The sequence below is a fragment of the Salvelinus namaycush genome, chromosome 2 (assembly GCF_016432855.1).
Source record: "Salvelinus namaycush isolate Seneca chromosome 2, SaNama_1.0, whole genome shotgun sequence".
Classification (NCBI taxonomy): Eukaryota; Metazoa; Chordata; class Actinopteri; order Salmoniformes; family Salmonidae; genus Salvelinus; species Salvelinus namaycush.
Window position 1 is genome coordinate 49,081,168 of NC_052308.1, and position 15,890 is coordinate 49,097,057.

At 42.1% G+C, this 15,890-nt stretch overlaps 1 protein-coding gene across 1 annotated transcript in view; it reads right to left on the reverse strand.

The window, feature by feature from the left end:
- Positions 1 to 309: 309 nt before the first annotated feature.
- The window catches only part of LOC120064300 (myotubularin-related protein 14-like), a 46,674-nt gene continuing 31,093 nt past the window's right edge, over positions 310 to 15,890 (reverse strand). Inside the window, exons 17-19 of the mRNA XM_039014772.1 lie at positions 15,349 to 15,528; positions 5,174 to 5,344; positions 310 to 4,035 (exon numbers count right to left, since the gene is read on the reverse strand). Coding sequence (XP_038870700.1) covers positions 3,855 to 4,035; positions 5,174 to 5,344; positions 15,349 to 15,528 — 532 coding nt within the window. The 3' untranslated portion in view covers positions 310 to 3,854. The remainder of the gene's footprint in view (positions 4,036 to 5,173; positions 5,345 to 15,348; positions 15,529 to 15,890) is intronic.

Below are 15,890 nucleotides of genomic sequence, written 5' to 3' on the forward strand. Positions count from 1 at the left end.
AGGATATCGTCTGCAGATATTGTTTATCAACACCCATACCTGTTAAGTTTGGATCCTGTCAAATGATTTCTGCAAGTGGTGCAAACAGGAGGGGAGAGAGAGGACATCCATGTCTTGTGCCCCTTTTCCAAAGCAATTTCATCAGATAATCTATTTGTGTATATTTTTTCTTTAGGATATTTCTATATTTTTATGAAATGCAAAATTTCAGCTGGAAAGTTGAAGACTTCGAAAGCTTGGATTAGAAAAGTCCATTCAAGACTTAAATTACAGGTTGTAATGTAACAAAATAGGAAAAATGCCAATGCCAACTGTATATATGTAGTTTAATTCTGGAAATGGTAAATCTTTAAGCAACTTCTTCCGTGGTGCCCCAAATCCTAATGAGTTAATTGTTACATGATTAATTTATTCAGGTAAAAATTAAACAGTTAGTGGATTAAAAAATTAAGTCATCAGATTAATGAAGGAAGTCACAACACTTATAAAGCCTAAAATATAAGACCAATGATTCAGGGTGGAAATGATTGTACATACATTTTTTATTTGTTTTTCTTTATTCATAATAACCACCTGCATATCAATTCACCTTTCAATGTAGCCGATTCTCTCTCTCTGGAGAGTATTAAGAGCAATTTAAAACAAAAAACAAGATAAAATTACTTAAATGACTCAACTCGAAGATGACGTGTCAATCTCTTTACACAGACAATAAGGAAGATGAGTGCAATGCAGCATTTCTGTAAAATCAAAAGAAAATAATCATACTAAAATGAAGGTTAATTTAGGAAAAATGTATCCATGTACTATATATTCCACTAGTTCCAATTAGTTGGGGGAAATTACATGCAAAAACATGGATGAGTTGAACAATCACGTGAGGTGCTTGCGTAATCCTAAAGGTAAATAATGTACCCAGTGAAAAGTGTGAATTGAGAGGAATGTATTAACTGCAAATCGTCTAGGGGCTCTGGGCCTGGCAGCCTGCCTTTTGCCTACAAACAGGGACCTAGGAATAGACCCAAGTGTCAACAATGTATCCTACCATGGACATGCCGGTTTTCAATAGTTTCTCTGGTGTGGTAAATCATATCGAAGTTTGATATCAGGATGTGATGTCGTTAAAAAAAATGTTTTGCTAAATTGTCTCAAATTCATCCAGATGTGTTATAATCAGGGAAGGTGAAAGGGCCCAAAGTAGTTTCCTTTGATTTTAAAGGATTGGACAAGTGAAAGAAAGTCACCAGGTAAGCTTCCAACAAAGACAGAGAATGTACAAATGAGTTAAACCCAGATGTCCCAATACTACATCAGTCTGCACACTGATTGACAAGCGAGAGTACTCTATAAAAAAAAGGTAACTTCTCACACCGATATCCCTGAACCTTCACCCCTCCACATCTCCCCTTAAACCCAACTGATTGACAGAAAGATCTCACACCAACAGACTTTGCAGAAACAATATTGTACATTATGATCAATTGCCATTGACCATAGACAAACATTATTGAACAAAGACTGAACAAATACAAATCATTTTGCATTCAAGTGATTGAAGGATTAAGCCATTAGCTTGCCTTTCAACTGACCAATACTATGTGTTTTAAAGTGTAGGAGCTAGCTCTTAGTTGTGGATTCTCACAAAGCATTTAAAAAACAAGCTCTTTAACTGTATAAGAAACAGAAACTACTTCGGGAAAAAAAGGTTTTAAAAAAAAAGATGTGAATCTCTTCCACTGCTACCGCTGAAAAGGCACAACAAAAGGTCCTGAGGTACAGTACAGCAGCCGTCAAAACCATTTGGCGTTGCAAACAAGCTAAACAAATCACAGTAAGTGCTGCCTCAAACAAATCTCTTTTGACGCAATGACGCCACAACACTGCCATTTTCCTGCATAAATCGCTACCTCCCTCATGGTCGCGTTCCAGGCCGACTACATTGCAGTCGTGCTGCATGCAGCAACCAACTTAGCAGCCGACCATCAGATTGCTATATCAAATGATGCGGTTAGCTGTATGTTAAAAACCTATCCAGGCGTTGTGAGATCTGGCAGGCAACCGCAATGTAGTCGGTCTGTAACGCGGCCAAAGTCTTGTCCACGTGATCTGAAAGGCCCATTGTTCAGTGGCAGTGAACTAATCCAAAGTAGGCCCCAAGTTCACTTGAAAGCGCTCTATTGCTGCATGAACAAGTCACAGAAAGAGATGTGTTCCAGGCTGCCTATATTGCAGTCGCGCTGCTCACATCAACCAATGGTTCTGTGCCATGTCTTTCATATTGCTAGAGCAGCTCATGCAGTAAGTCAATATGTTTAACACCTATCCATGTGTTGGGAGAACTGGCTACTGCAATGTAGTCAGCCTGGAACGAGGCCATAAACTTACGTACAGCAATAACAAAGACCGAAAGCGGTGTGGCTTGGAGCCGTCATGTCACAAAACTGAGAGACAAAAGTTGAGAGATGAAGTGACTGACCGTATGAATAGCTGTCAGAAGTGGGCTCAAATATAAGCACCTTAAAATACCTAACACAGCCCAGCAATGGGACTGGCTTCTCCTGGCTTGCAGTCTTAAGCACCAGTAATGATGGTGTAGCTTTATCCCAGATTGGTTCACGCCACAACCGTAGGAGTCGGGCAAGAGAGCACAAACAGATCTGGGACCAGTCTAATGGTGTGTATGTGCGGTTTAAATCAATTTAAAAACATAGGAAGACTGTATAAAAATGTTTTGTATGGCGACAATGCTAAACTGATCTTTGCTTTAAGTCTGCACATAAGTGACTTATCTGACCACAAGTTTGATTATTAAAAATAATTAACCAATTCTAAAAATCGGCTCATAAAGGTTTGCACTGATGGTGTTTTAGGATTCAACATATTACATTCTACATCCAGCTTGACAGACTTTTCTACGCCTAATTAGGTTATAAAAAGAAACATATTTCTTTTGCCCTGACACACTTGACTAGTGCCATTTGTATGTAAACCACAGTATCCACTACAATGATATGAGTTATGCTTCCGCTTGATTCAGCACTGAATAGCAGCTTTCATGAGTTCAGTCACTGAAGAAAAGAGAAGGTTGGTCTCCTCCATTTAGGACGATCAGCACGTTGAATCCTAAAATAATTATTTTAAAAACAGAAAAGGAAGAACTCCACATAAAAAGCTCTCCGTGTAAAAAGTCCATTGTACTCTGACCACGTTCTTAGCACCAACCACAAAGATAAAATGAAGTTTTGTTCTAAACCACACTGCACATTTTTTTATTCAATGGCCAGCTGTCCCTTTTTGATACTGTGGCTGGCATTGTTATCCCCCCCGAACCACTCCCTGAATTGACAGAAATGTGCAAACAAAAAAAGGCAAAAGTCCAGAGAGTAAGTTGGAAGGCATGAATAAAAAAATAATTAAAAAATGGAAAGAGATTTTTTTTTTTTTTTTTTTTTAATCTGGGGTTGATATATATAAAATGCTTTTTTTTAAGACGCTTCAGCACCTGGATAGAGTAGAGAAACTTGCACTTTTTATTTTATTAGAGTCCATACGAAACAGGATGTGGCTTTCCCCGACAAAATGAACACTGATCGTGGATCGCAATTCAACCACAAGGTGTTACAGGACGGGGTTAAGCGGAAGGGAGGTGAAGGAGGGGGAGGGGAACATATTCACAAAGAGCCTCACAGTAGGAGGGTAGATCTAGAATCAGGTCATGCCTGTCAATATGATTGTATTCATTTTGATCTAAGAGGAAAAACTGATCCTAGATCAGAACTCCTACTCAGACGCTTTATGAATACGATAACCACGGGCCCAGATTTCACATTTGCAGTGGGTGACATAATCCTAGATCAGATGATGCTGTTGGTGCCCCGGAGGCCAACGCCACGGGCAAACTGCTCCAGAAGGCCTGTGATGGCGCCGGAGGGGCTGGGCGCGCTGGACTTCAGGCCCACAGTGGAGCTGTAGGCTGCAAGGAACACCTCCCTCACCGCCTCCAGACGAACCTGACGCTCCGAGGGGGACGGGCACCTGGGAGAAAGAGGGAGAGAGATGGGGGAAAAACAGTAAACAATTGAGAGGAGACGGGACAGGGAAGACCAGATGAAAATAAATTAAAAAGGACAGGGAACTGGCGAGAGAAGAGAGGCTCCACCAATTAGTTATGAAAGAAGGACAGTGTACTTCTAATCTGAGCAATCCCAGACTGCACGCTTCCTCCTCTATTGTTCCCCCTCTCCCTTCCCTTCAAATCAAGAAAAATAGATGTAATTTGCCCATGCCGCCTTGTTCTCGGGACACACTCAATTTGGCAGCCAGATCAAACCGAAATGGAAAGGCGTCCCCCCACTGGGAAGAGAGGCAGTCTAGAAGGGAAAAAAAGAGATGAACGATAAAGAAACTCCCTCCCTCGTTCCCCTCTTTCAGTTGTACTTAAACCTCCAGTTCGCAGGGGACAGAGAATGATGGAGAGAGGAGAGAGAGCTCAGGCAATCGGTGTGTATATACGAAGACTGCCTAAACAGTCTGCCGAACACTGTTGTGCAAGTGTAGACACAGACACATACCAGGTACCCACGCACACATCCTCCAGAACATACTCTTTCTCTGCTTTGTCACTCAAACACATACCAACTCTATCCAACCCTGCAGGTGTGTGACACACACAACGGTGGACCAGCCCAACAGGAGGCCCCAGCCTCCACCCACTGAGCCCTGCCACCACCTCATCTTCCACAAAGGAATGGGGGAAAGAAAGGAGGTGAATAAATAAGGGAGAAAGGGGGAGAAGAGAGGAAGTAAAGAGCGAGAAAGAGATATTCCTGAGGGTTAGAGGTGTGCGTAGCTGCGGTCCGATTCTCAACCACTACGCCGAAGGGCACTCGTACATTCCCCCTCGTGGATTTAAAAGGAATACACTGGTGTGAGCAATATGGTGATAACCCCCTCCAGCCATGCTTGCACCAATCCAATGCACGAGGGGGGGGGGGGGGGGGGTGAACGAGTGCACACTTCCGGGAGAAAGGTCGAGAATCATAATGCGATCCGTGTGTGCGTCCCAAATGGTACCCTATACCCTACATAGCCCACAGCCTACCTAACCCCGGTCAAAAGTAGTACACTACATAGGGGATTGTGTGCTATTTTGTGACGCAGCCCGTAGACTCACATGCGTCCGCTGGGCCCCTCGTCCTGGAAGCTAAAGGGGAGGGGCGAGTCGTTGGCGGCGGCGGTGGCGACCTGTCCATGGTCGTGGATGGAGCCGCAGCCCGACACGAGCTGCCAGCTGCCGTAGTCCGTGGAGAGGGAGGAGCCGGATCGGGCGTACTCCGCCGCCAGCCTGGCCAGAGTAGAGGTGGAGAGAGAAGGTTGGGGGGGTAGAATGATAGGGGGGAGAGAGTGGGAGATAGATGGGAGATGCAGAGAGAGAAATCGTGGAAAAAGAGAATGGAGAGAGCAGGGAAAGCAGCGAATAGAGAGAGAAGGAGAGGGGGAAAAAATAAGGAAATTCAATTGGGAGAAAGGTGAGAGACGAGAGAGAATCCAGCCGTGAGCTGCGAGGTCAGTGGGGGGGGGGGCTTCACGGCACGGTGTCGCGACCTCAGTGGCAAAAGTCAGCGGTCAAGGAACAACAGTCACGTCAATTCAATCCAAAACAACTAGAATAATCCGCTCAGGGGGAATTAACAAGGCAAGTCAACATGCATAGAAACGTCATATTGACATTACACATACTGCATACCCCAATGTCAGTGGAATGACAACGAATGGAGTTTGAACCAAATACCAAAACACCAACGCACCTTCCATTGTCATGGGCAAAACGAACAAGGAGCTCTGGAGTAAGGAACTGTACTAATAGACCGGTGAGACACACACACAGGGCTGTTACAGTGACTGTATTACCGCCACACCGGCGGTCATGAGTCATGACGGCAGTCAAAATCCATGTGACCGTTTAGTCACGGAAATTAGGCTTCTTCAAGCTCTGATGCTGCTGCTGGTCATTAGTAGCCTTCCAAACTTGCTTCCTGCCTAGTACTCAGCACTATTGTCCCTCTAAATCACTCGGACATCAATGCAAATGTAATCGAAAATCTAATCAAACACTTCATTAGAGCCCATGAGCCAACATTTCTATAGGCTATGCCATTAGGTAGGAAACAGAGTTTTGATGGCCTCTTAAAAAGAGGATCCCATCAGCTTTCTATAGGCTAGGCCTACTATCAATTTTCCTAATATTAAGCACATTGCTTCGATTTACAACAGGAGTATAGCCTACCTGGCATGAAAATGAACCATGGGAAACGCGTCCCTAATTTCCATATTAAGTGCATAGATGACATGTATTTTTTCCCCCCATTGCCCTGTTTCGAGACAGGTGCATGATAATGGTCCATTCTAAATCAAAACTAATATCACACATATTATTAAGTATATGTAAAGACAACATTAAGAATAGTCTGATGGGTGACAATATTAGCCCCTCACTTGTGAATGATGTCCAGCTTGTGCAGGAAGGCAAGAAACAGGGCATACCTTTTTTGTTGTTGCGACTTTTCAAATCATAGCCTCATCACACCTCATGTGTCCTAGCCCATATGCCTGTATTTTGATAAGGTTTGTATCACAACTAGTGGTCAAATAAAATTAAGCACATTAATTCGCTTCACAAACGGTGTAGCACCTAACTAGCATACATACGCAGGACGTGAGTTAAGTTTGGCGAAGATCCTTTTCACAATAAAAATGCACCTTTATAAGAAAGCTTTACATGCATGATCGTATTTGCCGTCACTTTCGAGAACAGTGTTTTCCCGCTAATTCATTGCATTTTGGAACCTTTGCACTTATAGCCTACTGCCATGTGTGCATTGCTGCAATTATAATGCGGGGAAAAAATGATCAGCCGTGTTGTATTCATTTGGGATCTATCGCATCCCACAACTGTCCCAGAATATGTTTGGTTTATTTATTTCTTGCACAGAAGGACAAATTGACCAATAGAATAAGTCAACTTTTGTACTATGGGGGATAGTAGACTGACATAGGCTAGTGCTTTTGCTATTCGTTAGGCCCACTCATGTTGTTGGCTGACAATAAGAAAGCTAAATGTGGACAGTTCTAACATCTTCAATATGCGGCAAGGAATTCGATAAGAGGAATGCTTGCGTCCCCGATGTGTCTGTCTTCATTCACTTGTAGCCTACTTCTTAGCTGAAATGCCTGAGAGAAGTAGCCAATGCCCGTCACGTGATCGGTTCCATCTGAGCGAGCCATGTGAGTGAGAGGTGCTTCGGAGCACGGCAGCTGGCAGAAGGGAATTATAATTAGCCTATTCTATTCGGCAAAAGGCATGCATTTTTTTTAGGGGGCATTACGGCCACACAAGAGGGATGCCCCTGGGAAATTCGAGGCCTGGTGAGAATATTATCAAGTGCTTGCCAAATTGTGAATGAGAGACTGATGAAGTGTGTGCAGCTTGAAACTATTTTCAAATCATTAAGAGTCCTATCATGTAGCCTTAAAATATATCAAACATCAAAACATATAGCCAATGTTTGAATCACAACGACAGTTGCATAAATAACTCTAAATTAAGCATATAAGAGGACCTGTTTCTTTGTTAACTGCTCAACACAGAATAGCCGCATGTGCGCACTTCCTTTGAAATCGTTTGGAGAAAATATACTTTTATTTTATTAAGCCATGTTCAACTGTATTCTTCATAGTATAAAATAATACAAATAATGCCACGGAATTCTAAGCAATTCTTGTCCGCTAAATGTACTAGTGTAGCCCACAGTCATATCACATAGCCATATCAGGGCTTAACATAAGTACAACTCAGAGTGTTCTTCTGAAAGAGACTACATTTTCTGTCTAAAATAAATCAAATCAAATTTTGTCACATACACATGGTTAGCAGATGTTAACTTCTTTTGGCTGCAGGGGCAGTATTGAGTAGCTTGGATAAAAGGTGCCCATTTCAAACGGCCTCGTACTCAATTCTTGCTCGTACAATATGCATATTATTATTACTATTGGATAGAAAACACTCAAGTTTCTAAAACCGTTTGAATTATATCTGTGAGTAAAACAGAACTCATTTTGCAGCAAACTTCCTGTCAGAAAGTGAAAAATCTGAAATCGAGGCTCTGTTCCAGGGCCTGCCTATAAATGTGCTTGAAATCTATTAGTATACATGCACTTCATACACCTTCCACTAGATGTCAATAGGCTGTGAGAGGTGAAATGGTGTTTCTAGGTATTTCTATGGTCAAAAGAGAGAGCTTGGAATGACATGACCCCCGAATTCCTTTGTTCAGGAAGCGCATAAAGGTCATCAGTATTGGCTTCTGAAAAGCATTCGCTATAGACGTCTAATATCTCCGGCTTTGATTTTATTTGATAAATGTGATAATATCATCGTAAAGTATGTTTTTTCAATATAGTTTTATCTGATTATTGAAATTTTTTCGGGAGTTTAGGCGTGTTGCGTTCTCTGCGTTTGGTGACGATGGACAGCTTAGCGCCACTTGGCTAGTTTTGCTTGGTAATTCGAGAGGGAAAAAGGCCCTTCTAAAACCAAACAACGATTGTTCTGGACAAAGGACCCCTTGTACAACATTCTGATGGAAGATCATCAAAAGTAGGACCCATTTATGATGTTATTTCATATATCTGTCGAACATGTTTACTATTAGTTAGCGCCCAGATTTTGGGCGCTCTCTCGCTATAACGTAAGCTGCATGTCGTACTGAAGTTATGTTTAGAATTCTAACACGGCGATTGCATTAAGAACTAGTGTATCTATCATTTCCTATACAACATGTATTTTTTAGTAAAGTTTATGAATAGTTATTTGGTCAGAATAGGTGAGTGTCAGAAATATATCCGGACATTCTGGGAAAAAGATGCTAAGTTTTCACAATGTATAACCACGGATTTCAGCTCTAAATATGCACATTTCCGAACAAACCATATATGTATTGTGTAATATGATGTTATAGGACTGTCATCTGATGAAGTTTATGAAGGTTAGTGAAATAATTAATATATTTTGCTGGTTTTGTCGCAATCGCTACTGTTGACTTGAATCAATGTAGCTGTGTGGTTGGCTATTGTAGTAAGCTAATATAACGCTATATTGTGTTTTCGCTGTAAAACACTTTAAAAAATCGGAAATATTGGCTGGATTCACAAGATGTTTGTCTTTCATTTGCTGTACACCATGTATTTTTCATAAATGTTTTATGATGAGTATTTAGGTATTTCAATTTGGTCTCTGTAATTGTTCTAGCTGCTTCGGTGCTATTTCCGATTGTAGCTGCAATGTAAAACTATGATTTATACCTCAAATATACACATTTTTCGAACAAAACATAGATTTATTGTATAACATGTTATAAGACTGTCATCTGATGAAGTTGGTTCTTGGTTAGTTTGGTTGGTTTTGTGCATGCTACCTGTGCTGTGAAAAATGTCTGCTTTTTTGTATTTGGTGGTGAGCTAACATAAATATACGTGGTGTTTTCGCTGTAAAACATTTTTTTTTTTAAATCAGACATGTTGGCTGGATTCACAAGATGTTTATCTTTCATTTGCTGGATTGGACTTGTTAATGTGTGAAAGTTAAATATTTCTAAAAAATATATTTTGAATTTCGCGCCCTGCACTTGGACGGACTGTTGTCATATTGAGTCCGACACCGGCCTGCAGCCATAAAAGGTTAATGCGAGTGTATCGAAATGCTTGTGCTTCTAGTTCTGACCATGCAGTAATATCTAACAAGTAATCTAACCTAACAATTCCACAACAACTACCTTATACACACAAGTGTAAAGGAATGAATAAGAAAATGTACATAAAAATATATGAATGAGTGATGGCCGAACGGCATAGGCAAGATGCAGTAGATGGTATAGAGCACAGTATATACATATGAGATGAGTAATGTAAGGTATGTAAACATTATATAAAGTGGCATTGTTTAAAGTGCGACCTTTCCATTATTAAAGTGGCTAGAGGTGAGTCAGTGTGTTGGCAGCAGCCACTAGTGATGGCTGTTTAACAGTCTGATGGCCTTGAGATAGAAGCTGTTTTTCAGTCTCTCGGTCCCCGCTTTGATGCACCTGTACTGACCTCGTCTTCTGGATGATAGCGGGGTGAACAGGCAGTGGCTCGGGTGGTTGTTGTCCTTGATGATCTTTTTGGCCTTCCTGTGACATAGGGTGGTGTAGGTGTACTGGAGGGCAGGTAGTTTGCACCCGGTGATGCGTTGTGCAGACCTCACTACCCTCTGGAGAGCCTTACGGTTATGGGCAGAGCAGTTGCCGTACCAGGCGGTGATACAGCCCGACAGGATGCTCTCAATTGTGCATCTATAAAAGTTTGTAAGTGTTTCTGGTGACAAGCCGAAATTCTTCAGCCTCTTGAGGTTGAAGAGGAGCTGTTGTGCCTTCTTCACCACACTGTCTGTGTGGGTAGACCATTTCAGTTTGTCCATGATGTGTACGCCGAGGAGCTTAAAACTTTCCACCCTCTCCACTACTGTCCCGTTGATGTGGATAGGGGGCTGCTCCCTCTGCTGTTTCCTGAAGTCCACGATCATCTCCTTTGTTTTGTTGACATTTAGTGAGGTTATTTTCCTGACACCACATTCCGAGTGTCCTCACCTCCTCCCTGTAGGCAGTCTCATCGTTGTTGGTAATCAAGCCTACCACTGTAGTGTCGTCTGCAAACTTGATGATTGAGTTGGAGGCGTGCATGGCCACGCACCCGTGGGTGAACAGGGAGTACGGGAGAGGGCTGAGAACGCACCCTTGTGGGGCCCCAGTGTTGAGGATCAGCGGGGTGGAGATGTTACCTACACTCACCACCTGGGGCCGGCCCGTCAGGAAGTCCAGGACCCAGTTGCACAGGGCGGGGTCGAGACCCAGGGTCTTGAGCTTAATGACGAGTTTGGAGGGTACTATGGTGTTAAATGCTGAGCTGTAGTCGATGAACAGCATTCTTACATAGGTATTCCTCTTGTCCAGATGGGTTAGGGCAGTGTGCAGTGGGATTGCGTCGTCTGTGGACCTATTGGGGCGGTAAGCAAATTCGAGTGGGTCTAGGGTGTCAGGTAGGGTGGAGGTGATATGGTCCTTGACTAGTCTCAAAGCAATTCATGATGACGGAAGTGAGTGCTACGGGGCGGTAGTCATTTTGCTCAGTTACCTTACCTTTCTTGGGAACAGGAACAATGGTGGCCCTCTTGAAGCACGTGGGAACAGCAGACTGGGATAAGGATTGATTGAATATGTCCGTAAACACACCAGCCAGCTGGTCTGCGCATGCTCTGAGGACGCGGCTGGGGATGCCGTCTGGGCCTGGAGCCTTGTGAGGGTTAATACGTTTAAATGTTTTACTCACGTTGGCTGCAGTGAAGGAGAGCCCGCTGGTTTTGGTAGCGGGATTTATTGTGATGGTGTAGGCTATATTACATGGATTTATTAGACTTTTTTTTAAATGTAGATGTTCCAAAGTTCTGAATCAGTGTCTTGTAGGCTATGCGTGGAAGCCAGGAAATGCTAAATGTGTTTATACTAATTAACGGTAAATTACAGTGAGACCGGCAGTTATTTGCTTGACAATCACCGGCTGACAAAATATCATGACCGCCACAGCCCTAGACACACATACACAGAGAAGGGTGTAAATCAAGCTGTACTGTGAGACCAACCGTCTCACACACACTACTGAAAACACAGCCTCACCACAATGTCTCACCAGGGGAGGCGAAAACCCGCCACCTTCAGCACGCCACCAACTTCTTTCGGCCGTTTCTTTATATCTGAAAGGTGTTGTCGGTATCAAAGACTAAACTTTAATTTCCTTCAACTGACCTAGTCATGATTGCTGTAAAGGTCGGCCTACAGCTTGTAGCCGTAATGTCGAGGCGGCATTAAATCATGAACATTCTATTGTTGTCTGACATCAAACTTGTCCTTGTCAATCACAAAGATTCACAGAAATGCTTTTAATGGATTTATTCTCTCCATTTAAATGTGTGTAGTTCTGTCCTTGAGCAGCTATTGTCTATTGTGACAGAAATGTACACTTTTCTTTTTACATTTATCCTGGGGGAATCTTTTCATGTTTTTTTTCTTGACCTTGAAAAAGGTAAATATATTTAGCAAATAAATTATGGTTTTCTACAAAAACTACAAATCACTAACTAGTAGGCTGTCTTTAGCCCAAATTACTGGTGGAGAGTTCGAAAGGAGAGAATGCACGCGCGTGATGGTGTGATCTAGAGGTCGACCGATTAATCGGAATGGTCGATTAATTAGGGCTGACTTCAACTTCTCATAACAAAATCGGTACACCGATTTGCCGATTTTTTTACACCTTTATTTAACTAGGCAAGTCAGTTAAGAACACATTCTTATTTTCAATGATGGCCTAGGAACGGTGGGTTAACTGCCTTGTTCAGGGGCAGAATGACAGATTTTTACCTTGTCAGCTCGGGATTCGTTTTTGCAACCTTCCGGTTACTAGTCCAACGCTCTAACCACTCCGAGGAGCCTGCGTGGCAGGCTGACTACCTGTTACGCGAGGGCAGCAAGAAGCCAAGGTAAGATGCTAGCTAGCATTAAACTTATAATAAACAATCAATCTTAACATAATCACTAGTTAACTACACATGGTTGATGATATTACTAGTTTATCTAGCGTGTCCTGCGTTGCATTTAAATCGATGCGGTGCCTGTTAATTTCTCATTGAATCACAGCTACTTCGACAAATGGGTGATGATTTAACAAGCGCATTTACGAAAAAAGCACTGTCGTTGCACCAATGTACCTAACCATAAACATCAATGCCTTACTTTAAAATCAATATACCAGTATATATTTTTAAACCTGCATATTTAGTTAATTGCCTGCTAACATGAATTTCTTATAACTAGGGAATTTATCACTTCTCTTGCGTTCCGTGCAAGCAGTCAGGTTATATGCAGCAGTTTGGGCCGCCTGGCTCATTGCGAACTGTGTGAAGTCCATTTATTCCTAACAAAGGCCGTAATTAATTTGCCAGAATTGTACATAATTATAACATAACATTGAAGGTTGTACAATGTAACAGCAATATTTAGACTTAGGGATGCCATCCGTTAGATAAAATACGGAACGGTTCCATATTTCACTGAAAGAATAAACGTTTTATTTTCGAAATGCTAGTTTCCGGATTTGACCATATTAAATGACCTAAGGCTCGTATGTCTGTGTGATATGTTATAATTAAGTCTATGATTTGATATTTGTCTGACTGAGCAGCAGCAGGCTCGTAAGAATTCATTCAAACAGCACTTTCATGCGTTTGCCAGCAGCTCTTCGCAATGCTTCAAGCATTGCGCTGTTTATGACTTCAAGCCTATCAACTCCCGAGATTAGGCAGGTGTAACCGATGTGAAATGGCTAGCTAGTTAGCGGGGTGCGTGCTAATAGCGTTTCAAACATCACTCGCTCTGAGACTTGGAGTGGTTGTTCCCCTTGCTCTGCAAGGGCCGCGGCTTTTGTGGAGCGATGCTTCGAGGGTGGCTGTTGTCGATGTGTTCCTGGTTCGAGCCCAGGTAGGGGCGAGGAGAGGGACGGAAGCTATACTGTTACACTGGCAATACTAAAGTGCCTATAAGAACATCCAATAGTCAAAGGTATATGAAATACAAAATGGCATAGACAGAAATAGCCCTATAATAACCTCAACCTAAAACTTCTTACCTGGGAATATTGAAGACTCATGTTAAAAGGAACCACCAGCTGTTCATATGTTCTCATGTTGTGAGAAAGGAACTTAAACGTTAGCTTTTTTAACATGGCACATATTGCACTTTTACTTTCTTCTCCAACACTTTGTTTTTGCATTATTTAAACCAAATTGAACATGTTTCATGATTTATTTGAGGCTAAATTGATTTGATTGATGTATTATATTAAGTTAAAATAAGTGTCCATTCAGTATTGTTTTAATTGTCATCATTACAAATAAATATAATTTTTCTTAAATAATAAATCGGCCCGATTAATCGGTGTCGGCTTTTTTTGGTCCTCCAATAATCGGTATCGGCGTTGAAAAATCATAATCGGTCGACCTCTGGTGTGATCACATCCCACGTGGATCAAATAAAGGCAATTTTCTCAAATAATTCTGCAGAGGTTCATCCTGGTCTGATTTCGTTATTTCTTTACATGATCAGAAATAGCAGAATCTAGTGTTTCTAACTACATAAAAACAAATGAGAACATGGGCTCCGCTTCAAAATACAACTGTTATATGGCAGAGGTTCCGTGACATTGCCAGGGACCTCACGATATTATCACGATACTTTGGTGCCGATACGATATGTATTGCAATTCTCACGATTCTTCATGTATTGCGATTCGATGCTGTTATTTTATTTCAATTCGTTCCAAACATATTGCTCACCGTATGTCTGCTGCAGAGGGACAAGATCATTTTTGATCAGTAATGGAAATAAAAGCAAATAAAAGCAAACAAATAGTCTCCTGGGGTTTTGGTGCAGGTACATCCAACTAGAGCAAAAATAATATTGAATGTATACTGACCAAAAATATAAATGCAACATTTAAAGTGTTGGTCCCATGTTTCATGAGCTGAAATAAGATCCCAGAAATGTTCCACACACACAATATGCTTATTTCTCTCAGATTCTGTGCACAAATTTGTTTACATCCCTGTTACTGAGCATTTCTTATTCGCCAAGATAATCCATCCACATGACAGGTGTGGCCTACCAAGAAGGTGATTAAACAGCATGATCATTACACAGGTGCACCTTGTGCTTGGGACAATAAAAGGCCACTCTAAAAAGGTGCAGTTTTGTCATCCAACACAATGCCACAGATGTCTCAAGCCATTCTATTCTTTTGAAAATATTTGACCATAAAGTATGTTTGTAAAGGGTATGTGTGTCACTGCAGAAAGTCATACTCTTAGTTTTAATTTAACATGCAGTTATTCACCTTTCATTGCAGAATGGCAAACATGCAACATGGAGAGAAACAGACACAGTATGAAGTCAATTCATTTACAAAAGACAGAAAGAGGGGCAGACGAAAATGTGGTATCCCTCATCATCATGGTCGGAGCCCATAAACTGCAACGGACTGTGCTTGAGGTTGGTATAGCAAATATCGTCACCTGCAGCACATATACGCAGAATCCCGGCCCCACCGCTATTCTGCATCTCCCTTTCATTTCATACTATGTCCATCTGAATAAACAGAATATAAATCTTTCAAACTAAATCGGCGACCGACTTCCAAGTGGAAGCTTACCTTCTCCCAGGCACAGACATAGGACTGCTGCCGGCGCGTGTGAAGCCCTGCTCCGATTGGTTGGAGGAGGAGGAGCTGGAAGACTTGGCCTCTTGGCTGAGGGGATGGGCCAGACGCTCATGCATGGGGTCGGGCCGGTTCCACAGCACCGTCTGGGGGGACGAGGTGTGTCCCTTCCTCCTGGGGTGGGGGCACAAAAAAGGAGAAGTTTGACTTTAGCCAACCATTATTTTAAGGCAGCTTGGTCCTTTGTGGCTCAGTTGGTAAGAGTATGGAGCTAGAAACGCCAGGGAGGAGGCATACTGGACTTTATTAGGTTAAAGAGCAACTGCCCCTAAAAACCAACTTCTAATTTAGAAAACAGGCTGTGGCATCGATATGAGTCAGAAACACGTATTCTACTATCAAAATTGACTAGAAAAAAGTGTAAATAGGATAATTTGTCATAAAGTCGGTCTCGTGTGTTTGTGACTGCATCACAAGGTAAATTAAGGTTGGGTTTGTTTCAATCCTGTCCACACGGCCACAGCTGGCAGAACAAA